We start from the raw sequence: 23,266 nt of genomic DNA on the forward strand, positions 1-23,266 counted from the left end.
TATCTTTCTTTTTTCCTTAGAGTGTACCGACGGCAACATTGTTTTCTTGTTTTCTTAATGGCTTATTTGAATGACATTGTTTCTTGCTTCGTTTGAGGCTTACGTGTGTATGCAGACTCACAATGAAGCTCGCGTCGGCTGATTCCAGTCATCTACAATTGATTCATTGATTCTGTGTCATCAAGTCGTTTTCGTCTCCTAGCGACCAGACTGATAGATTTCGTTATGTGCAAAGTGCACCCGTAAAGCAGAGCTTCGCCGCATAACACGCTCCTAGCTAATCATCGTCCGGGATGAAATCGTTCTCTCTCGTGATTTGTTGAAAACGGGGGGCGTACGCCCTTTCGTAACGTTCGTGCATGTGTGCTAATTGGCACAAAAAGGTGTACGTCAGTGGCGATAGCGGTCTCATTCTGCGCAATGGCCGTTATGTGATTGAATGTGCAAACGCCAACGGCAAGCGTGCTTCACTGCAAGCAGCATCACCATACGGCGAAGCGACCTTTACGCGCGCCAACCACTCGAGCGTCCAGCTTTGCTTGCAGTGATTTCACGGACGATATCGCCGTGCGCTTCGCTTCATCGTGACACTGTTATCGCTCGCAGCATCTACGGAAAGCTTCCATGGTTGTGGATCGCTATTTCCAGCCCCTTCCCCCCCACCCACACTTCCGGGAATTCGGCAGCCGTCTTGTCGCCGTGGAACTCCCCGCGAAACGAGGACGAGGCGAAGTAACTCGGTCGCGCCGTTTCCGTTTTGCTCGACAAAGCCAGGCCACTCCCTAAACAAAGCAACTGAAGCGTCGATGCAGCGCAAGAAATAAAATACGCGAGACAAAATAAAACCACAAAGCTGAACGGCAAAAGGCTTGACGCGTGGGAACATGTGGCGCTCTCTCGGAAGACGGCTCAGGACAGTTTGCTCTACTGCGCGCTCTGTGCACGTATTCTAAAGTAGCAAGCTTACGGTGTAAGAGCTTGCTCTTAGGAAAGGAGGGGGGGAAAAGAAAAACGCCATGCTAAATATTTTCAGCAGCGCTCCTCTCATTTCGACTCAGACCCACGAAGTGGTTTAACGTCGTGTAACTCCCGAGCCTTCCGAACACATATCGTCGTGATAACAAATGTCATTTAACGGTTTAGGGCTGCTTCTGGCGAAGGATTGTGTAGAATACGTGGCATTGTCGAGACTGTACCTTGATCGATACCATCCCGGTTATCTCATACTGGCGTACGTCTGATGCTATCTAATTTCTGCCTGAACTACCAAGGTGTGACTAACCTGATGTTCTTCAGAAGAGTACCATGCCATTCCATACTATGTATATCATATCTACCACAAACGAGGGCTTAGGGGCTTATATCGTAACATAGCTATGACTGTGTTCGAAGGCCTATGATCATGGATGTGCCCTCGTGTCTGTTGTAACTCAATTTGTCTTTTCCGATTTGCACTCTAAGCGAAAAAATTTCTTTATCCACAGTGTTGAAGCCGGCTCAGGCCAAATGGCTCAGGTCAACATCGCGTGTCGACGTATATCGGCGACTTCAGTTGCGGTGTAAACTCAATGGCAACCCTGTGCCATGGGTCCAATGGTACTTCGCTGGAAAGCCAATCGTGCCCAGTAGTCGGGTGCACATCGTCACAAAATGGTGAGACGGTAATGTACTTTGAAAGGACTAGATGGCTTTCATTGCTCCGGATAACGCAAGATAGAAGGTTAAAGGAGTATGAAAGACACCTCGAACACGTTTCTTTTTACCGCGTGATATGAATATACTACCTTCAGGACCTGTCACGTACGTAGAATATGCCGTTTGGAAAGCGCGCATTTCCGGAGAAAATTGGTTTACAAGAGGGCGCGCAGCGGCGACGGTGATCTCCTCCAGCTCCTTTTGGCGCGTTGTGACGTCATATGATCGAGCACTTTTATTGGTTGCCGAGAATCGTCGTCTGCCACGGCGAGGGGGCAAGACGGCCGGTCGACTGCTCTGCGTCAGACGCGGGACGCGCTGGGCCAAATACAACCGCGAAAACAGAAAAAAGAAGCCGCGTGCCTCACTATAGGTGGGGTGCAATAGGGTGCGCTGGTTCTCCAGAAAGAGGGAAATGAAGCACGCGTATGGGCGGGGTGCGCCGGTTCACCAGAAAGAGGGAAAAGGCACAAGTAATGCTATGCTGTGACGTCACGAACTGGCAGGCCGGTTTTCTGACTCGCAAGACTGAAATCTCGCTCGCGCACCGGGATTACGCGCTGCATTTGTACATTTTGTGCGAATATGTATCCCCGGGCTTGTAATCCTAATTTCGACTCCTTCTGACTTTTTTTTTTCAAGCTCTTCCATGCTCCTTTAGCAGGAACTTTATTTGTATGTTATGCGCCAGTTTGTTCACTTTGTTACATATGACCGTTTCACTTTCACCCTTGCATGTACAAAGGAGGAGGTCTCGGTTAGAGATAAACAGCACTCGAAAACAAGACTCTGGCCTGTACGAGTGCCGGGCTTCTAATGTACTCCGACGGGAGCCCTCCATCGTCACGGTCAACGTCACTGTTCAAGACCGATACTCGTTTAGGCCTGGCACCAGGGGGCCAACGCACACATCGGCCAATGGTACGCATGCTTTAGACATATTCTCCTTAGAGCACCCAGAATATTATAAAATACGATTCAGAACAACGGCAGAATACGTAGCGGACCTTGAACAATGTCCCTCGTCGCGGAGTGGTCCTTCAGTGGCAGGATAATAATAATAAAATGCGAGCGACGCTACATATAGTAACAGAGTTGTGTCTGCTGTAAAACTTAATTATGCCGATTTACACCGCTTTGACTAAGGCTTATAATTTTATAACTAGCGGCTCTCTTTGATCACAAACATATGGAGGACCTGTTACTAGAAAGGAAAAGCGGGTCCGAAGCCACACTGAGGCTTTTGCATTTAACACGGCTTTTTCAAAACGCAATTATTGCACTACTTACGACTGCAACGTAGAATACGACTTTCGGGAGAGAGACTTATGCCGACAAGCGTCACGCGCAGTCACGTGACAAGACAGTAACCGCGCCTCCCCCAAAATGCCGCAATGTCCGCGTCTCTGCAGGTGTGTACGCACCTAAGCGTATACATAGTGTCCCACAAACCAATATTTTTAAAGTTACCTATCTATTCCTATCTTATTAACTAATTTGGCACTTTGAGAAAAAGTACCGGCGACTACGACACACGACTGCGAACAGCATTCTGTTCGTTTCATAACTGAACCGCTACCTCAATACATACCGGCAAAGTATTGAAGCAATTTCATAATTTCAAGCTAAATGAACAGTATTTATTGTGGTATAACCAGACTAATTAAAAACAAAACGATAATGTACCCATATGCAGATTCTCAGCATGGTGTGTTGCCATATGGTTGCATGGTTCATGAGGCATGCTCTATGAAAGTCCCCAGTGACTATTAAACAGTCCTTTAATCTACAGACCTGCGCCAAAAATTTAGCCTCTATTCCTCTTGCCCTTCATAGCACATAAACTGACAGAAAGTAGCCCAAGCAGCACAACATCTTGACCGAATATTGGTCCAATATTGGTAATAAGGGCCCAATGTTGGACCAACATTGGGCCGGTATTGCCGATACTGGACTAAGATGTTGTGCTGCTTGGGAGTATTATCAGCAGATAAACAGCATTTCTATCCAACCCTAGAGCACCCTAAGGTGCAGTGTTGACCACAGTCCGCTGCAGAACGATGTGCTGTCCCAGTGTAAAAGACGACAATAGGGAGGGCAAAGGGCAGATTTTTAAGGGGCGTGGCCCTCAGTAGCTGCATGCATGCTTGCCACATTATGCATGTGGGACAGCTGTCCCGGCATGTGCCTGCCGTGCCTGAAGAACGATGTGGGGCTGCTCGCCCGCCACTGACGTTGATTCAAAAGTGCGCCCTTTTTGGTATTGTTCGTGACGTAATAGACTCTACACTATGGCCCTTGAAAGGACAACCCTGCCCCCTGGCTTCCTACTGCCTCAACGGTGGAACGTGCATCTACTACGAGGCTGTCAAGGAGCCATCCTGCCAGTGAGTACTCAGTAACACATGTTCAAGTGCATTTTTGGCTCTCCCATAAGTAACCTGTTGAGTCTTTGGTGTCTTGCTCTCTGTAATAATTTCAGTTCGCGTTTCCTCACAAGCGTCTTGGACTTATGGTTGAGAAACTGAGCAGTGTACAAAGTGAGCGCTGCACCTATAAGAGAGTGCTTGGTACCAAGTGCACTACAATAAATTCTCTAACTGGCATGATTGCCAGTTGTAAACACTGAAAATCACTTAGGAAATAATGAAAAATTCCACAACTGAGATTTGGATTTATGTGTAAGAAAATTGTGTGTCTGCTCCTCGCAGCATACCTTGCTAACTTAAAATGTCAACAAGAAGGAAAATCGAGAATCCTTCTTTCAACCATTCAGCAATGCAAAATTTGACAACTTTATTTTATGATATATTTTACCAGAATTTATACATTTTATGATAATGATTGTGAAATTTTGTGTGGCTTGTGCTTCCCAAAGTGGCTTGCTTGAAAGCACAAAAGTTGTTCATGCTACATTCAGAGTATTACATGATGTTGTACATTAGACGACAGCAAATTGAGTTGGAACTCTTAGGTGGTCATTGGATTGCAAATTTTATACTTCAAGATAGAAAAGTACACTTAATATGTTCCAAACATGGGAAATAATACACATTAAAGGTGTGTGCCGTGTAAAGTGTAGTGAAAGATGCAATGATTTATGCTGAAGCCCTGTGCCCACTACCTGTTCTGCATTGTCTATGCAGTTGGCATGGCAGTGGGTACACTGAATCGAAAACAATTTGAATTGACACACACAGACGTAGGCAACAATTGATATGGACTCCCCTTTAGTGTGTCCTACTTATTGTAAAATTTGCACCACCACGGTAGTTGATGCACATATAAAAATGCAAGTATAAAATGAGGATGATGCAAGATACAAGATTATGCAAAGTTCAGAATAATGTTCGAGATCACCATTATTCTCAGACAATCAAATATTTTTTTCTTAAGGTGTGCTGACGGTTTCATTGGTCAACGGTGTGAAAACAAGGATACTGCATCTTTAAAAAGTGAGTATTCTTGCTTCCATTTTTACGGTGCACAACCCACTATCCCTATGTCTGTTGATACAAAGTCGTCCTAATGTGACCGTAAAGGACCGCTGATGAGTTTTTGTGCGTACTTGTGCTGTTCTAACTGCCTGACAACTTCTTTCCCGACATTCGCTTGCCTTGGGGGAAAAAAGGTACTCAAGGTGGGCTATGCCTTTGTAGAAGCACTCACGTAGTTCGTGATGTAGATATAGACTAAGGTGGAATGGTCTGTTATAGGTACTTGTGTAGTTGTCTGCGCATGAATCGACATATTCTACCTCAATGATATCTGTGCCTAGGATAGCAAGCTAGACTCTTAGGAAGAGTTGCACTTCATGTTATGTCTTCTGATTTTTGCTCTTTATTTTGTTGTTTGTCTATCCATAACGTAGGTATGTTTGCCAAAAATGTTGCTTTTGTGTTTTGTCTGTCATTCGAGCAACGACGTGCTTTTCTCCTATAAAAAGAAGAGACTTATCTGTAAAAACATCAATTTAAATCACTCTTTCTGCACTAAATCTAAGCAACTGCATTAATCTGTTCGGTGTACTCAGATGTCTCAATGTAGATTACATGACAATGCAGAGCGACATCGTCAGACAAGCCTCTTATCATGTCAGTACTAGTCATGCTGAATGCCTTGTCATCCTCAGTGCTGTTTTGTGTCTGGTGTCTTATGGTGACGTCCCATTTTCCCCAGCAGCTCCTCCGCAGTATGATACAACGATCCAAATGATGCAGCCCTACTGGATCAGATAGAGGTTGCCAGAATGTTGGCAACATGCATCCAATAAAAGTGTATTTAAAGCAACGATGTACATAAGACATTTAAGAAGACCCACAGCGAACCAATAGCGAAATGCTTCAAATGTACGTGGCTTTTGTTCTGTCCTTACGTTTGCATCTTTTTGTCTGCGTTCATTCCTCTCACGATTGTGGTCGAAGGTCTAATGTAGCACACTTTCCTCTGTTCCGACGGAATAGGTGTGGAAGCAATTTTTGAGCTGTGAATACAGTGTAAGTGTCCGTACGATACATCTGCATGGCATTCTGGAACGCTCGGGCAACCCTGTACCCATATATCGGGAGCTGTCAGCATGGAAGTGAAAAAAAACATGAAAGCAACGTGACGGCCTTAATGCACGAAGATGTCAGCGCCGCATATTACGCACGTTATCGATAAAGTGCCGATACGCGTGGTAACTCATTGCCTCTCGTCACGCCATTTCTGCTTCGACTGACGATTAAACTATCACGTTATTATGGTACATCACTTTTTCCCCTTCCTCTTGTACTTATTTTTTCTTTCTTCGCTTCACGTGAAAGCGGCAAATAGGTTAAGAGTTATGAGTTGCTCGTGAAATCCGAGGTTTTTGAAAATCCTTTTTCTGTTGTAGATTTTCTTTGTTGTGCACTGGCTAATGCGATGTACGAGTATTAGTTCGGTCGTTCAGTGTTGCCAAATCGGCAGATTTCCCGTTCAGTATGAAGGTTTCCATGAAATTCTGTCCAAGATTTTTTTGGCCCAGCTAGATGGCATGGCAGATGTCATGGCACACTTCTTTATAGATTTTGCTGAATTTAGCAGGCGCCCTGATGTGACAAGACCGCTGAACAATCAATGGAAACACGTTTTTTGCCATTATCTCTCTATGCAGTTTGACAGCATTTTCTCATACACACAGTTGTATTAAATGAACAAGCATATGACACACAAGATTCTGATATACGACTCACTGAAGAAGTGCTTTCCCTCATTCTAACGCCAACAAGAGAACAGGGGGATACCTAGAAGAAGACCTAGTAAACAAATCTGGATTAAAAATAACAAATACCCCACATTATTTCAGTTCCAATTAACAGGCAACTCTCACAGGACACTGCACAGGGTACAAATAAGGGGCGTAGAATGTCCTAATTACTTGCTGTTGACAGAAGCCGAAAAAACAGTAGATATCTGTAAGCCATGACGACATATTTTGGGCCTCAGACATCTGAAATTACAAGTACACGTTTCGCTTGCCTAGTGGATATCTTTTCCGTTCCAATGGACATGTTTCTGTTACGCATGTATACTACCCATGCAATACATTGTCCGGCTAATGTGTTATCTGTGACAGGCTCGTACGCTTAAAAAACGCTACAAGATAAGAAATGTTCTGAGATAATACCGGAGACAAAGCTCACTTTTGAGGAAATCTGCCGAAGGTCATGGCAACACTGCATATACTGCCTGCTGAGAAATGCGATGCATGCAAAGTGACTGCATGAAGACCCTCACTAACAGCAGTGACAATCGTGGACAGTGGAAAGGGGAATGAACGAATGTTCTCTCTTCTTTTTCATGTAGCTTATATGATGGGAAGTCATGCTTGCTTAACAGCTGTGGTCACACTGGGGGCGCTCTTTGGCATTCTGACCTGCAGCTATGTGACCTGGACTGCCCGCAGGTACGTGTGTTTCAAAACGTTGTTACTCAGTACGTACAAAATCAACTCCCCTAGTAAAAGAATTACTCACATATTGCAGCCTTTCCCTCATTTTGCAAAAACCAAACTGTCTGATTTCAGGTGCGTCAAACGTCGGAAAATTAAAACGTCCGGCTCGAGGTCGCGCAGCGGTTCCTCTGACAGCGCCAGTAGAAATCCATCGAGGGTTTCGGCAATGGTAAATACTCCATTTTAGAGGTCTGAAACCGTATCACATTTAAACGCAGAAGGAAAAAAAAAGGACATAACTGAATATACTAAGTTAAATCAGTGTTTTGTATATATATTTATACCTTCACTGCAGTCTGCAAGCTTTTTGTATTTCTGCAGCAAAGTAAGCTCGAAGTGGGCTGCTACGGTCACGGCAATAGGCACTTAATGCACAAGCACTACAGACGTGACCTAATACGCTACGACAGTTTGTCTCTGTACAGGAGAAAGGGTACAGTTTGCAGAAACCATGTGACGAAGCGTCTGTCCAATCGCAAGACAGCAATAAGCGGGTATTTGTATACAGGCACGGGTCCACAGAAGAAGCCACCTGCTCGAAATGTTCACCCCTTATTTGGGAGAGGAACCAATGAGGTCGCTTCATGGGCACTAGGGGAGAGAAGGAAACCGGGGAGCTGCGCTCTACACAGCTCCCTGGTTTTCCTCTCTCCCCTATTGCCCTTGTGCTACTTGCATAGCATATTTTTAACTGTTCATACATGGTAAACCCCTGTGTATCATGAGGTGGTGTCCTTACTAGCCAAAGGAACGGCCACCGTATCTCTGTACATAGCTGTACATGTACATAGCTGTTTTGGATACTGAACCGAACTTCTTTTAACAGCAGTGTTGGATGGCTGGATGAATTTGTTTGATCCAGTAGGAAAGGCAAAGTCTCTACTATTTTTGTGTCTGTATTGCAATGCTTGCATATTTTAAGCCCTGTTTTCTAAACACAGAATATTGTTCTTCCTTTCTAAAATCGCCATTAAATAAAGAAAATGGCATGCATGTAAGTCATAATTCCAATAAGTAATCACGAACTGATGCACCGTCCGCTATATCCGACAACGAAACATATACAAACTATAAAAGTCTGTTTCTATTTTATGAAGGGAATTGCCTCAGGATGGGAGCCACCGATATTTCGAACAGAGACTGTTCTTCTTCTGGAACAACGGGACGAAACGGGACATCCTGCCTGTTGTCCCGTTTCGTCCCGTTGTTCGTGAACTTCACATTTCTGTAACTGGTCTTGGAGCAAAGATGATTTATTCACATAATCCCCTCCACACTCAAACAAAGCAGCAATTCACTTCGGCCGTAAAAGCCTGAACGGACCCTTTCTTTCCCCCGGGATGTTGACCCACAATTCGAATGAACCTTTAACACGTCATACCTAACCCTTAAATACCATGCCAATCATGAGGATGGTGCCCAGTCCCTGTTCCAAATATCGGCAGCTCTCGTCCTGAGGCAATTCCCTTCATACTTCCTTACCGGTTCGCTGGATTTCTACCCGTCTATGTTTCTATTGTAGTACCCGGAAGTACATCAATTTGCGAGTACTGAACAGTACATAACAGCTTACACGTCGTCTTTCAGGCTGACAGCACGCTCATGGGCAAACAGTGCGAGGACAGTAATAGCACCGGTGTCGTCGACCCCAGAACCCAAGAGTCGCTACTACGTCGGAACAACTCCATCATAGAACGAAGGCGATGTGAGGAGCATTCTTGCAAAGGCCCAAACACCGAAGACCAAGAGTTCAGCAACGAAGATGAAGATCTAGAGATTGAGTCGCTGCTGAAGGCCGGGACCCAAGCACAGCATTCCAGTGCCCCTGTTCGGCAGTCCAGGAGTGACCCTATGAGAGACACAATTTTCGACGATCGACTCCAGTTCCAGCTATGTGGCATTGTCAACGACATTCATCATGCTTTTCATCCGCCAGTACCAAAGAGAACTGCTTAACGCACCTTTTTTTTTTTTCTTTCATCCTTCGTTTTTGTGCTGCCTGGAGTCGTCTTCGAGGCGACGAGTATTTCGGAACACGATTTTTGTGACACGTGCAGAGTGCCCTCAGGATGGCCACAAGAAACTTCGCTGATTCACGCCATTCCTGCATTTATTTTCGTTTACGTGATGTTGTGTACAGGAGATAATGTGCAGTAGTCAATCACTGTACTGTTTCACGTCAGTGTGACCGCACAGCAGTGACAGTGACTCGTATGATTCCGTCTAGGTTGTCTTTTTACATAAACATACACGCGTATATATACATAAATGTCTGTATAGCTGCTTCGCCGTTGATGTAAATGTGGCTTTCGACGTTTGAACTGCCGAGGGTGTTCTGTGGAAACAAGATGAGAGACAATATCACCTCGGTGCAGGAGTTGAAGAGAGTACAGTGCAATTTTACAATACCTCGGCTCCGTTAGTTGTAAATCTATGAGCTTGTTCCTGTGCCATGTTTAAGTAATTGCCTTCAGGATTCCTACATGTGTGTGTGCAGATGTATTTTGCTTGGACTTCGCAGGTGATGACGGGCTGTGCTGTAGTATTTATGATCATGTGGCTAAAATGCTGCCAGGTGTGGAAGAGGTGTTTTATGAGGAGCTTTATAGGGGTGATGTTTATTTATTTTCTAAGCAAGATGGTAAGTCCATGTTGTTGCGCACTGTGAGCTGCTTTGTGAACAGTACTTGTGTGTCACACATTATAGCCTCTGCATATGGCCTCCAACAACAATAAGGCAGCTCGTATAATTTAGTTGTCAAATATGACAGTGAAGGATCAGTTGCTATAATAGGGTGTTTTCTGTTTTTAAAAAAGAAGATATGGTTTGGCTGCCTCTGTATCAAGTAGTTTCCCTAACAGCTTTTCTCACGTCTCAACGTCATGTGAAGTACCTTAATTTCACTTGTATAAGCCAGAGCGCACCATTCTTTTGGGCAATGTTTCCAACAGAGAGGCTGAACAAGAGTCATAGATTTAATTATACATTCGCATGTTGTCATTAATGCAATATTTACATGCTGCTCGGGAGGCTGGGATGAATTGCGTGGAGAGGATTGGCGATCACAAGGTACCGCGTCCGCATTAGATGGAAAGCACGCCAGCTTCCACCAGGGCTCCACGAGTCGCATTGTAAGACGCTCGACATTGCTGGTTATGACTGGCGAAATTAGGAGAGAATATTACTTTGTGTACTCTTTTTGGATAATATGTGGGTTATACTTGTGAAATTACAGTAAATACAATGTGATATGTAGCGAACCTCAAAATTGCCATGTAGCAGTACTCACATTGGTTGGCACAACCAAAAGTGAGAATCTGTCTTCTTCCCATCTTGTTTTATTAGCCCTCCAAAGTGAATGAGATTTTTTGAATTTGTGTCAGTAAACACATACAGGCTACTATGCATTCTGAAAAGCAATATCAAAACAGTCGAGGGTTGTACATAAACACCAGCTGTTAAAATGATGCACCCATTGCCTACATTACGCACTAGCCTCTAATCTGTTGTGGTGTTTTTAAACGAATGTGACTGCTTCTACAAGTGAACTGGTGTTGTGGAGTATTGTAAGAGACATAACAAACATTGTAAGTTTTAAAAAACAATTTTCTTTTCAAAAATTTGTATTATTACACGTTTCCTTTACTTTTGGTGCTGATGCAATTTTCCATGCAGTCAGTTCCAAAAGCTTCATCCTGATTTTGCCTAACAGCAATCTAATGGCGAACTCCATTGGCAGAGCTGGGTCAGTTTTGCTTCGGGAAGGTGCAAAGAATTGTTCAATTGACAGAACCGGATCAGGCATGGGTTGTTTCATTGGGGGGAGAAGAGGCAAAGCGAGTGGAACAGGACCGGAACAAGCATCCACAAATGAGGGTGGTAACTTCAGAGAGTTCTTCGGGGTTGGAGTTGTCGGTAGCGCCAAAGTTTTTGCTGCACTAAGAAAAGCTTCCTCTGGTAGGTTGTGATTCTGAGAAGTCCTGGAGTAGTAGCTATGTCGCTCAGTGCACAGCGTGGTCAGTCCAGTCCAGTCCAATCCAATCCAATCCAATCCAATCCAAGAAAAAGAGGCATGCATTACAGCATGGTGCAGTGTCATAGACGTGCTTTGCACCTGCAGAGGGTAGATTGCATTCTGTTGAGGACGCAAACCCGTATTACACCACCGGAAGTGGTGTGGGGAAAAGTATGCTCTTTCTATGGAATTCACCATAAATTATAATATTATTATTACCATAAATTATGGGAGTATGAATCAAAGGTTCCTACTCAAGTAGTATTAGCGAAAAACCTGCTACGCACAGTGTTTTGCTATATTGAGGTGTGCCTTCTTTACACTATAACCGCGGCCCGCTTGCAGTGCTGCTAATGTGAAGTTGCATGTAATGTAGATACGTAGTACCATTCTTTTGTATATAATGCGTTATGTCTGCATTTGACAGTGCTGCTATGGCTTGAAAAGTGGAGGATGAACAAATGTGAATGTTTTGCCATGTGGTGGAACGTGTAACGTAAGGTCGAAAATAATTTTCACGCTGCTCACAGTGACGTGCCATGTAAATTGACGCACTGACAATGAGATGACGTTCACTAATTAAGGCTGCTAAACATAACCCTTCATGAGCGAGAAATATTTTTTACACGTAAACACTCGGCAGCGTAGCTACCTATGGGAACGTGGACAGTGGAAGTTGCGGAATGTGGAATCGTTCCTGTTGACATGTGACTGTTACATGAATGGTAGTGACGGACTGTGAATGATAGTGTTACTTTTTCACAATGCCGAAAAAAAACATTTACCTGCCATCTGAGCCATCTGTGCACAGATGCAAGTTTCATTTCTACGCAACCACAGGGAACTGCTTTTAAGGCCCTGTTGCTGCGTAAGATTTTCGAAAAAAAAAAAAATTTGCCTACGCTGCATAAACCACATAAATTTTTTTCCATCGCATTAATTGCCTTAAAATGTGACACGTTTGGAGCACACTGCAATTCCTTGCCACTAGCTGCAGCGAAACATTGGAAAAGTACCAGATTTACCGAACTATCCTAGTGCATTTCAATCTAAAATGGTCATTGTGTACTTATACCCCCTGACACACGGGCACGTTTGAACTCCTTCACATAAAGGGACACCTAACAGAAAGGCATTGTGTGACGTGACACACGGCAGAGGAGAATCTCCTTTTACAAAGTAGCCCTTTTGGGAAGCTGAGCTCCTTTTCATCTGTAAAGGCGTATGGCATAGCCTCAAACAAAGGGCGTTACGATGACAATATTCTCGAACGAAGGCTAGGCAGTGTTTTCATTTTTCAAGTACTCTAAGTCTGCGTGCAGATATTGCAGTTGCGGTACGTATTTTGAATTCATTGGTCGTATTGTTATGTTTACGTACATGTAGGCTGGTTCTAACGGAAATATCTAATGCGACGTCTTTGGTTATATTTTGCAAATGACACCACCAAAAGGAGTTTGCTATTGCAGTGTGTCATCGGCACAAACTCCTTTTGCAAAGGTGTCCTGCACAGCTGTAAAGGACCCCTAGTGGAAAGGAGTCCAAACGTGCCCGTGTATCAAGGGTATTAGTGAGGCTGTGCATAGTGTTACGATGAGAGCAATGCGTTTTAGGGTTGAATCAGGGAAAGACCTGCTATTACCCCTCCCCCCCTCCCTCCCTCATTTGCATCACCGTGGGGAAAAATCCAAGGACCGACTGCCCCACAGCCCCAACCTAGCCACTACTAGAGGCACGGGCAAACTTTAAATACTTCGTACTCAGCACTGCCTCTCACTATCTTGTGTGTTTTTCTTTTCATTTGTCTTCCATTTCCACCTGAAAATCTACTCTTTCCTACAATATCACCATAGCTTGCTCACCCTATTTTACAGCTTCTAACTTAAAACCCGACTTTTACCCCCCCAGACTTGGAAAAAGCATAAAACCCAAAAGCCCAAACCCCAAAATCGTCGCAAAACCCAAAAACACAAGGGTCCGTGAACAGTGCAGTACAGGGAAATATTTTGACCGCACAGTCACTAAATCTGTTTACACCATGCTACTGACATTTTTTTCTTTCTTGTGGGAGGAGCTGCCGTGGAAACAATCTTGGGTGCAGAGCAGAAAAACAAAAACCCGGATGCAAAGCAATCGAATCGGAGCAATCGGCGTTCCCCGTCTCGTACGGTACCTAGTCGACGGAACTACCTGTCTGAAACTGCAGGTCTTTCAGAGTGTGGTCCTCCAATAGACGAGTTCAGAAAATCCCAGAGTGCTTAGCGTCGCTTTGAACTGTGGGAGTTTACTAATACGAAAGAAACGGGTGACCTCCAAACTGTTCCCATTTCTCCCACGACGTGTCAAGGTCAGCGAAAGCGAAATGTGAAGGATTACAGTTAAACTCCTTTATAGCGAACACCTTTTTAACGAAAATACCACTACAGCGAATTTTTTTACAGTCCCGTTGGAGCCCTATAGGTCCAATAATGGACATCCTTTTTAACGAAAATACCTTTACTGCGAATTTTTTTCGCTGTCCCCTGAGTTTCGTTGTAAAGGAGTTTCACTGTATTCTTCGTTCCCCCGCTCAGCAAGCGCCCAGGATGCAATGCGTGTGCAGAGAGCACTGGGATTTTCTGAACTTGTCTATCGGTCCTCCAATTTAGTGTTGTGAGCGATTTCACATCCTGTGATGCACTGAGGTAATAATGGGGCAAATGCTTTTCTCAGGCCAACCATGGTACTTCACCACTGCCTTTGTCTTTTGCATTTTTGAGTGTACGTCGGGTATCCCCGTCCTGTAACTTGGTTGGAGATTTTCGTTACTATCAGAGCAAAGTAATGGTGTGAGGTGCGTCAACTTCAAGCTCAGGGAGTCAAAGCGAAATGCGGAAGTGATGCAGCGATGTTTTTTTTTTTTTTTTTTTTTTTTTTTTTTTTTTCTGTGGAGTGTTTGTGCCTGCTCTAAATCTGAGTAATCACAAAATGGTTGCCAGTTAATTCTGGTGTGAGTTGATACGAATATGTTTACACTGTGTGTAAAATTAACGAACGGGTTGTGACCGGGCCGTGTTGTGGAATAAGTGTGTGTTTTTTTCCCCCCTTTTTATATGCGAAATGAAATGATAGCGTGTGTCGCTTGCTGCTGTCAAATAATGAGTTTCACTTCATTAAATTATGTGCCATACGTTTCATACTGCATTTTGATGCATATTAATTTATTAAATAAAGATAGTCATGTGATACGGGCATGCATCTCGAATGTGGACCGTTCTTTGAGACTTTTCGCCGTAGTGGTTGCTTCACTGCCCCGCAAGTATTTAAAAAGTAGAGTCTATACGAAGTATGTGTGCAAAAGTGTAAAAGTAATGGAATTTAGAAATTACTTGCTCTGTAGTCATGCTAGTATTTCTCCCATCATAGTTCTCCCGCGACATAAAGCCACAAATTATTACTATTAACTTCCCAACAAGTTATGAATATAAAACAAAACTTTCACTGCTGACATACACGACTAAACAGTTACATATGGGGACCATCCGAAAGAATAAGAAAATGTTTCCCCAAAATTCGAGACGTCATTAGAAACTCACAGGTGAAAGATATGTCAGGTCGCTGTGAGCCTACTTTCTGCTTTGTAGAAAGTGGTGGTCTTGCCCAAGAGCACTTGACAGAAGTATGCCAGTGGAAAAAAAAAAAGTGATAATGTGGGCAGAAGGGTTATAAATAGGGCTGTATGAATATTCAACATTTCAAATAATAGAATACTTTCGGAGGGGTTTTGCTCTAAGCAACAGCAAAAGTTTACAAACAGCAGCAATCTTCAAAAAATGCAAGATTTCTTGTACAGATATCTACATCTGAACATCGAACGGTGCAAGACCCAGTAATCCAGCAAAAATAGATTAAAGCACAAGCCTCGGGTCGGGAGCCACCGATATATTTTAACAGAGACCTTCAAAATGTCGGCAGCTCCCAGCCTGATTATCTGTTCCAAATATCAGTGGCTCCCGAATTTTCGTAGAAAGCAAGCAGGCCCCAGGAAAAGTTGTGGCAACACTTGCCACTTATATATTATTTTAAAAACATTTGCACTCTGTTCTTCGATTTTCCAATTTGCAATGCGATTAACCTCCACAGAGAAGCACTATTCCAGTCCAACCTATTTATTAACTAAAAACAGCAGTCATGGTGCCTGCTGCACATATCAATTTCTTTGGGTGTGCGTGTAAAAAAAAAAATATACATATTTGTCAGCAACTAAGGTGTCGATGAACTGTCACAAGCGCTGTAAATAAAATCGTACAGTGCCTCTTGCAATGCACTGTTGCCACTGCCACAAATGCTGGTTTCGTGATATTGTTCCAGGAGGTTATAGACGTGACCTGCAAAAGGCCACGGCACTGTCACAAAACACGCATAATCGATAAGGTGATTAATGCGAGACAGATGAAATAACAGTGTCTGCACGCACCTACGGTCACTTTTCTCTCCACCAGAAACTCGTACATAGACCTCAGAATTCTGCACAGTTTACGGTTGTTGAACGTGAAGTAAACCGTGTCTCTCTCAGCAGCAGATGCAGCCATAAGCTGAATGAGGGCCTTCAGCAGAGGGTCCCCACGAAACACTCCGCATCCCCAGTTGCCCGTCGCTATTGCTGACAAATGCCCAGGAGGAGTGCCCGGCCTAGAAAACCCGCAGAATGCCTGAAGCAGAACGGACAGTGCTGTACCATTCCACGTGAACCGGGCATTTTATACCCCTGTCAGACAGTCACCCTTAAGGCCTTAAAAGAAAAAGGATGCAAAGAAGGCTGTAGCTAGAGGTGTCCGTGGGTGCGGCTGTATCAGTGGACGTGCGAGGCATCCCGGTTTGCGGATAAAAATACTGTACGAGTGGTTAATTTTGCGGTCTTAATAATTCACGAATTCGGACGGAGTCACGTTTGGGGAATATTTTGCGGGACTTTCATTTCGCTGCAAAACAGCACTCACGAAATTCGCGGAAATTACTGCTTATACAGCGTGACGTCTTGAAAAAATACACTTGGATCGAATGCAGATAAAGACTGCGCACCTCTGCGGTGTGCACGGATATCCGTATTTTATCCGCAAATAAGCACTAGTGTCTCTGCCGACTTCCGACGAGAAAATTCCATACCGTATTTACCCGCATAATTTGCGCAACCCCCACTTTTGCACTAAAAAAGTGTTTTGAAAAAAAAAAGCGTGCAAATTATGCGAGTAAATACGGTAATTGAGAGCACGCAGTGAATCCAAAATGGTGCTGAATGGTGTCGAAATGGTACCCCTGCATTGCTGTGCCTTTAACTGCTAGTACTGGACAACTGCGGATGACATAACGACAAGATTGTGAGCTGAAACGTAAAGACGTTTGCAACATAGCGTGTGTGTTGTGCAAATGCAGCAAGTGTGGATGTGCAGACATATTCAACATATGCAGTGATACAGACGCACCTATTTCAACTCTCGGTTGGTCACACGCGTATTGTGTACGGATGCGGATATTGTCAATTTTATCCGCGGTCACCTCTAACCCTATCAGCACGAAGGCCTTACTGCATGCAGCGTTGGCATATGACAGGTTTTCCTTTTCGCCTTTTCGGTGTCACTTTCAGAGAGTACCTCTATGAGAGTAGGTGGTGGTATGGAAATAAATATAGATGTACGTAAACTACGCTGAGGACCGCCATAACATAAAAATTAAATACCCACTATATTAAATACTACACTAAATACTATATTAAATACTGCACTTCTGTGTTGAGAATACTAAGCCTTTAGACGTGATGCGAACCTTTTCGTGGAGCTCTAAAATATTATCCCACCTCTTCTTTTCTGCTGACATTTTCACACCTGCTGTCAAAAGTGGCGAGTTTTGCTCAAAAGACAGAAAACGAAGTTTGTGAACGCTGTTCCTTTTGTATCTCTGTTTCCCCTCGCAGGGCTTATCACTGCCATCTTGCATGATCTCGGTCTCCATTCCTGTTTACGGCCGTCTCATTTTAAGGCCTTAAACGAGACTGTCTGACAGGAGATATTACTTACTTTATTTAGTTCCCTCTTAATGGCAGACGGTTTGTACTGGTCACTCTGTCGATGAAAGTACAAGGCATCCATAGCGACCACTTCGGTGCAATGTCTCCGCCATGCATCTCTAAGGAGGTTAACCTTTTTTTCCCATCTCATCCACACACACACACACAGAAAAAGAGCCATAATAATAACAACAGACCTGGACGTACTGTCAGTGAAATCACCTTCCCACACAAAACTGTCTGCATATCCTGAAGTGTCATTGAACTGTTCAGCTCCTATGAAAAATTACCACAAATGTACTTGTGTTGCACCCAGCAGCCCTAGCCCTAGCCTTAGCCCTAGCAGCACAACATACTGAGACAACAAGTACATGGGCATGAGTAGAGCCCTATGTTTTCATGTTTTACATATACATTAAACAAGATCATATATTATCCTTAGGACATTAAAACCAGGGCAACTTCTGCACATTTAACAGAACTACATTCACAGGGTAGAAACAAATGGTTAACAGTAAAGGCATAATTATATATAATTTAACCGTACCTGTTATAACAAGCACTTCCTTTGCCCCCAAGGCCTCTGTGAAAAGTTTGGACACTATGAGTTCTGGAGAAATAAGGAATCTTATCTCTTCCTGTACACATCCTTGCCCCAAGACTCCACCACCAACAAACTTGTTTGCAAAATCAACCTGTGAAGGGATAAGAAATCAGACAAGAAAAAAAAAAACAAAAAACAGAACACTATAAAGGAATAACAGCACTTTATCCATACGATCTCATGTATTGTTATTCCACTCCACAATAATATATGGTCACAACAATGGGACGGGGGTATATATCTTACAATTTGGTTCAAAGTCAATGTTATGCAGATTATCATTTAAATAATATCCAAATCTTTCAATTGCACATAAAGGTAAGTTTTTACTAGGAATGGGCAAATATACTGGAATTTTTCGAATACCGTGACAAATAATTGTGTACTTAAATTCAAATTTCGAATCTAATATAGAGTTCTACATTCAAATCAAAAAGAATATTTCTGTCAAACTTGAACTGTTCCTAACTTGATATAATAATAGTGTCACACTTGAATAGCTTCAGAGCTAAAGGCATAAGCCTGAAAACTTGACAAAGGAAAAATTACAACAAAACAAGTGCTGCTTGAAACAGAGACTTGTATGCACATATCACACGCATGTGCTGCACATTCGTAACAGTATACATGCTGTACATTTGGTTGTATATGTTTGTATGTGTATTTGGTTCAGTAGTATAACTACTCTTTTCAGTTTTAAAATTACTATATATATTTGCAGAGCTCTAGTTTTGAGGAAGGTACCGCAGCACATATCACACACATGTGCTGCACATTCGTAACAGTATACATGCTATACATTTGGTTGTATATGTTTGTATATGTATTTGGTTCAGTTGTATAACTATTTTTTCGCAGAGCTCTAGTTTTGACGTGAAGGTACTGCGCACGTTTTGCAAAGTACCACTAACAAAGATAAAACACATCACAAACCTGAAGCATTCCTTCACCTTCTCTCTCAATAAGGCCAGTATTCGAAATAAAAAGGGCTTTAAGTTGGCACGTTTTCGTGGACCAAATAGGGGCATCAGTCAAAGACCTTCGAGTGAATGTCAGTGTCCCTGTTGGATCTAGAACAGGATTGATACGTGTGAGCAGTACGTTTACAAGCCTATTGGCATGACTGAAGCAGCAACACAACTCAACGATCAGATGTTGCTTCGTTAGTCGACCCGGTATTGAAGCGCTAGAGCAGAATCACTCTGGGAACTGCCCAACTTGGATCTACTGTAATTTTATACACCACCCCACACTGTAGACAAGACATTCAGACCATGCTATACCGAGAAGAGCTTAGAACTAGCCAGTACATATATCGAAAAGGATTAAAAATTTAAAATAAGAACTTAAAAAGTTAGAACTAGCTCCTCTGAGGGTGTAGCGCACGCAAGTGAACCTTGTGATCACACTGATCATTTACCAGTGTAACCAATAACTATCAAAAGCCTTGAAATCCTACTAAACTGCATTTAGATAAAATGCTCTAAATATTCAGTTTACCACAACCAATTAAGGTGTTACATGTATCGCACTTGTATTATCAAATATGCTAATATTATACCATCTTACCCCTGATGCGAAAAAAAAGAAAGAAAATATTACCTTTACGAGTGACTCTCCTGAAGTAGTTCAGCAAACACTTCAACTTTTCAACCTTTTGTTGTTGTTTCCCCGAACTCGAGAACAACCTACACTTTTGAAAGACAAGGGAGATAGTCAATACTGACGACATCTCTCTTAGTGGATAGTACCTAAAAATAATGTCTCACGGAATAAAGTTGATTTCCGGGTAGTGTGCATATTCCGAGTTGCTCTTCTGCGTGTTCCTTCTCGGGAAGGTGCAAAAGAAGGCATTGCACATCAGACACGCGACTTGCAGTTGGCTGAAGGTCAGGCTGTGGTTCATGCCGCATTTCAACAATGGGATGGGCTGCAAGGGAAACACGACTTAAGATGCAGCGGCAGTCGAATGAACAGTTCTGCATAGTATGTGTAGGGCGCGACTTTTTCGGGTTAAACGCCTTTCTCAGATTCGGGGGAGGGGATTCGGCGCTAATTTTTATATCTGTAATTCGGGGACAAATCGGGTGATAATTGTGCCTTCGGGTGTTATCGGGTATTTTTGTTTCTCCTCTTATCTATTAAGCCCTTTCCTGTATTTTTTTTTTGTGACCTACCAGCGCTAATCCCCGAAAGCATAGACAGTGCTGACACACATGGGTGTATTTCTGGGAAAGTAAGTGAGCCATTCTTACATGTGTTACAAGTGGCAACCTTTGTTCGTCTTCAGTGGAAACGTCGCTGGACGATTTCATAGTGACCGCAATTCGGGGCGGCTTCTATGTTCTGTCACAATGTCTATGTCAATGTTTTGATGTAGTATGTATGACGGGACGTTTTGGCTCTGGTAGTTTATGTGGGTGACAATTATGGCTTGGTACAGATTTATGTAATTAACTGATACGATTAATCGAAATTTTATGTATTAATTAATTTGATAAATTAGTTAAATTAAAAGTCACCAAAGTAAATCCTGTGGCCGAAACTTCGCTCACTTCTCCAACTGAAAGAGCCCCCCCCCCCCTAAAGTTTTCTCCGTTTTCTGCCATGTTTCGTGGGCTCACAGGACTACTGCTACTCACCTTAGTTACTAATTCTGGAAGTCGTAGGGCCAGTCTGACCATTTTGGGGAGGAGATGTTCAAAAAAGCCCTGGGCTTCAGTGAGTTCTAATTCCTAGAAGCATATGTGTACATAAATATCTACTTCCATATTGTTGTGTTTTATGCAGTGCGATTTCATTTCACGTGTTACGGCACATGGAGCTGCCGATGTAGAACTTGCCTCCTCAAAGAATTTATGCAGTCCACGGAAGCTCCACTGAGCGACATATCGGCTGTTGTACTGGAGAATGGCATTCTGCAAAAAAAAAGAAAATGTATATATACAATTTTTTTTTATAGGAGCAAGCTTCAATCTTTGACCAAGTAATAAAACATAACCCAACTCGACTGAACTTAAGCACAGGTGTAAAAAATACTGCTGCAATGGTTTCAAATCAATGTATTCAGACACAAACTTTCAGAAGAAATCAAGTGAGGTACAACATTACCACTAAGTTATAGGACGAGCGTATTGGAGAAAGAAGTGACTTCTCGATTAGATCCCAGCGGCTCTTCAGCTGCAACCCACCGCCCTGATGAGGGAAGAATTTGGGAACATGATATGCACAGTAGATGACTTGTTAGAAGATGATGATATAGAATGACAGGTACAAGATAACATGCACAAGAAAAACAAAACTGATTATCCTAAACAGTAATTATTTTGTTCCAACTACACATGCAGTCACTGTGACTGTTCTAAACGAATTACTGCATGCCTTTAAGAGACGTGACACGCAACAGCACACGAAAAGTGTAGGAGCAGAAACAAATCATTAATTACATACGTATCCTATTATACATATTACAAATTAGTAATGTCCGGTATAGTCTGTATTATAGTATATTAACAATTATTACATTTTGATCATTTCAGTAGAGGTTTCAAGGATTGTCATTACTACACCCTGTGTTGATGAAAGGTAAAAAGAGTCAGTACCACTTCGTCAAATGGGTAGAGGCTCTTTGGAGAGCAAGGCATCCGGACATGATCACCATCCCATTTATCCACGTACACTTCTGGTGTCGGAACGGGAACTTCTGATGACTCGATGAGCTGCAAAATAATGCAGAAAAATTTTTAAATTGAATTTATAAATTAATAATACATAACCAACATAAGATACCCAAGTCGTGTCACAGCCAAAGTCATTTTTAAAAATTTAAGAAGCCTGCATGCATGGCAAAAGATTTACTAACCGAAGAACCGACAGCAACGTGACTCAATATGTAAATGTCTAACCTTGCAAAACACAGTATGATCAGGACCTTCTTGTAAACAAGGAAGAGGAAGGCCACAGGCTGGTATTCTGTTGAACGTTTGTGGTATAACCTCTTCCTCTGGTTCCTGCAAGGGCGATTAACACCAAATTCAATCATAATCATCCAATAAAGTTGTTGTATGTTGTTGTTTTTGTCCCTCACTCCCTTCACTGCGACAGCAAGTGTCGCGGTGGGCAGTTGAGCTTACATCTATCACTGTTTCCTCAGAATCTGGAGAGTCAGCCGCGTCCCGCAAAGGCGGCAAATCGCTCCTATAAAATTTACAAAGGTATATTAGTTATGTACTAGTAAAAATAAACGGCAAAAAAAAATTAGAAAAACACGCACACACACAAAACGTGTTCTGCGTTTGGATAAAAGCATTTTAAAAGTCAAAGTATCATTAACTTTGATTGACAGCGCACTTACTCCGGAAACAAGTCTTGCGACAAGTTGAATTGAGACTCAGTACACATATCAGAACTCGATGGCACAGGAGACAGCCGATCGCATGCCTCCACATTGTCATTGCATCGGTTCTCTGCATCAGCAGAGTCAGCAGCAGGAGATTCCCCTTGTGAGAAATCCTCTGGTGGAAGTGAGGGATTCATATCTGTGAAGGTGAATTTGGGCATCATCGGCTGGCATTACTAATCACCACGTTATGTATTTGTCTTACCATGTGTTCTAAAACTTTCGACTTTTTCTTTTTTAAATGAAAAACACTCGAACAAGTTTGTCTGTCGCAAACGCTTTCTTGATGGGCCTCGATCATCTGTCATTTTCGATGGACATGGAAGCCCCCACTCTACGACATGCCAACACTAAATTGATAAGCTTCAGCGCATTGTGTATCAATATTATCGTCTTGTTCAGTTGCACAAAACAGTCGAAGTAAACAAGCAAAGCCTTGCCGCAATCTTGAGTTGCAAGCGCAACACAACTTGCGACAGCTACACTCTCGATGACAGTGAAGTGGCGGAAGCGGAAGTCTGGAACGCCTGGA

At 43.0% G+C, this 23,266-nt stretch overlaps 2 protein-coding genes across 5 annotated transcripts in view; one reads left to right on the forward strand and one right to left on the reverse strand.

The window, feature by feature from the left end:
* The window catches only part of LOC135368336 (uncharacterized), an 80,553-nt gene extending 65,689 nt beyond the window's left edge, over positions 1-14,864 (forward strand). The window contains exons 2-8 of one of the 4 annotated variants that reach the window (XR_010414754.1): positions 1,485-1,653; positions 2,441-2,616; positions 3,977-4,082; positions 5,092-5,150; positions 5,875-6,044; positions 6,159-6,191; positions 7,525-7,612. Coding sequence is in view for 2 of the 4 variants with exons in the window: in XM_064601534.1 (XP_064457604.1) it covers positions 1,485-1,653; positions 2,441-2,616; positions 3,977-4,082; positions 5,092-5,150; positions 7,525-7,624; positions 7,745-7,841; positions 9,260-9,628 (1,076 nt within the window). In the remaining 2 variants the exon portion in view is untranslated. Of the gene's footprint in view, positions 1-1,484; positions 1,654-2,440; positions 2,617-3,976; positions 4,083-5,091; positions 5,151-5,874; positions 6,045-6,158; positions 6,192-7,524; positions 7,625-7,744; positions 7,842-9,259 lie in introns of those variants that run through there. The other 3 variants (XM_064601534.1, XM_064601535.1, XR_010414755.1) reach the window with 3 other exon arrangements.
* A 962-nt stretch (positions 14,865-15,826) lies between these two features.
* Positions 15,827-23,241, reverse strand: LOC135368335 (poly(ADP-ribose) glycohydrolase-like). The gene is made up of 16 exons (XM_064601532.1): positions 22,940-23,241; positions 22,690-22,873; positions 22,469-22,532; positions 22,241-22,345; positions 21,938-22,054; positions 21,447-21,530; positions 21,179-21,253; positions 20,978-21,070; positions 20,105-20,265; positions 19,938-20,023; positions 19,269-19,405; positions 18,279-18,426; positions 17,929-18,007; positions 17,742-17,850; positions 16,145-16,379; positions 15,827-16,055 (listed from the first exon to the last, which is right to left on the reverse strand). Exons 1-16 carry the CDS (start codon positions 23,040-23,042, stop codon positions 15,931-15,933), a joined length of 1,905 nt encoding a protein of 634 aa, XP_064457602.1. The 5' UTR covers positions 23,043-23,241; the 3' UTR covers positions 15,827-15,930.
* Positions 23,242-23,266: the final 25 nt, after the last annotated feature.

This window comes from Ornithodoros turicata, chromosome 9 (assembly GCF_037126465.1).
Source record: "Ornithodoros turicata isolate Travis chromosome 9, ASM3712646v1, whole genome shotgun sequence".
Taxonomy (NCBI): domain Eukaryota; kingdom Metazoa; phylum Arthropoda; class Arachnida; order Ixodida; family Argasidae; genus Ornithodoros; species Ornithodoros turicata.

Coding starts and splice junctions, on each gene's coding strand:
- LOC135368335 (XM_064601532.1), bottom strand. CDS start 23,042: ATGACAGATGATCGAGGCCCATCAAGAAAGCGTTTGCGACAGACAAAC. Junction 22,533..22,689: donor TCGCAAGACTTGTTTCCGGA/GTAAGTGCGCTG, acceptor TAAATTTTATAG/GAGCGATTTGCCGCCTTTGC. Junction 18,427..19,268: donor AAGGTGAAGGAATGCTTCAG/GTTTGTGATGTG, acceptor ATCCCTTCACAG/GTTGATTTTGCAAACAAGTT.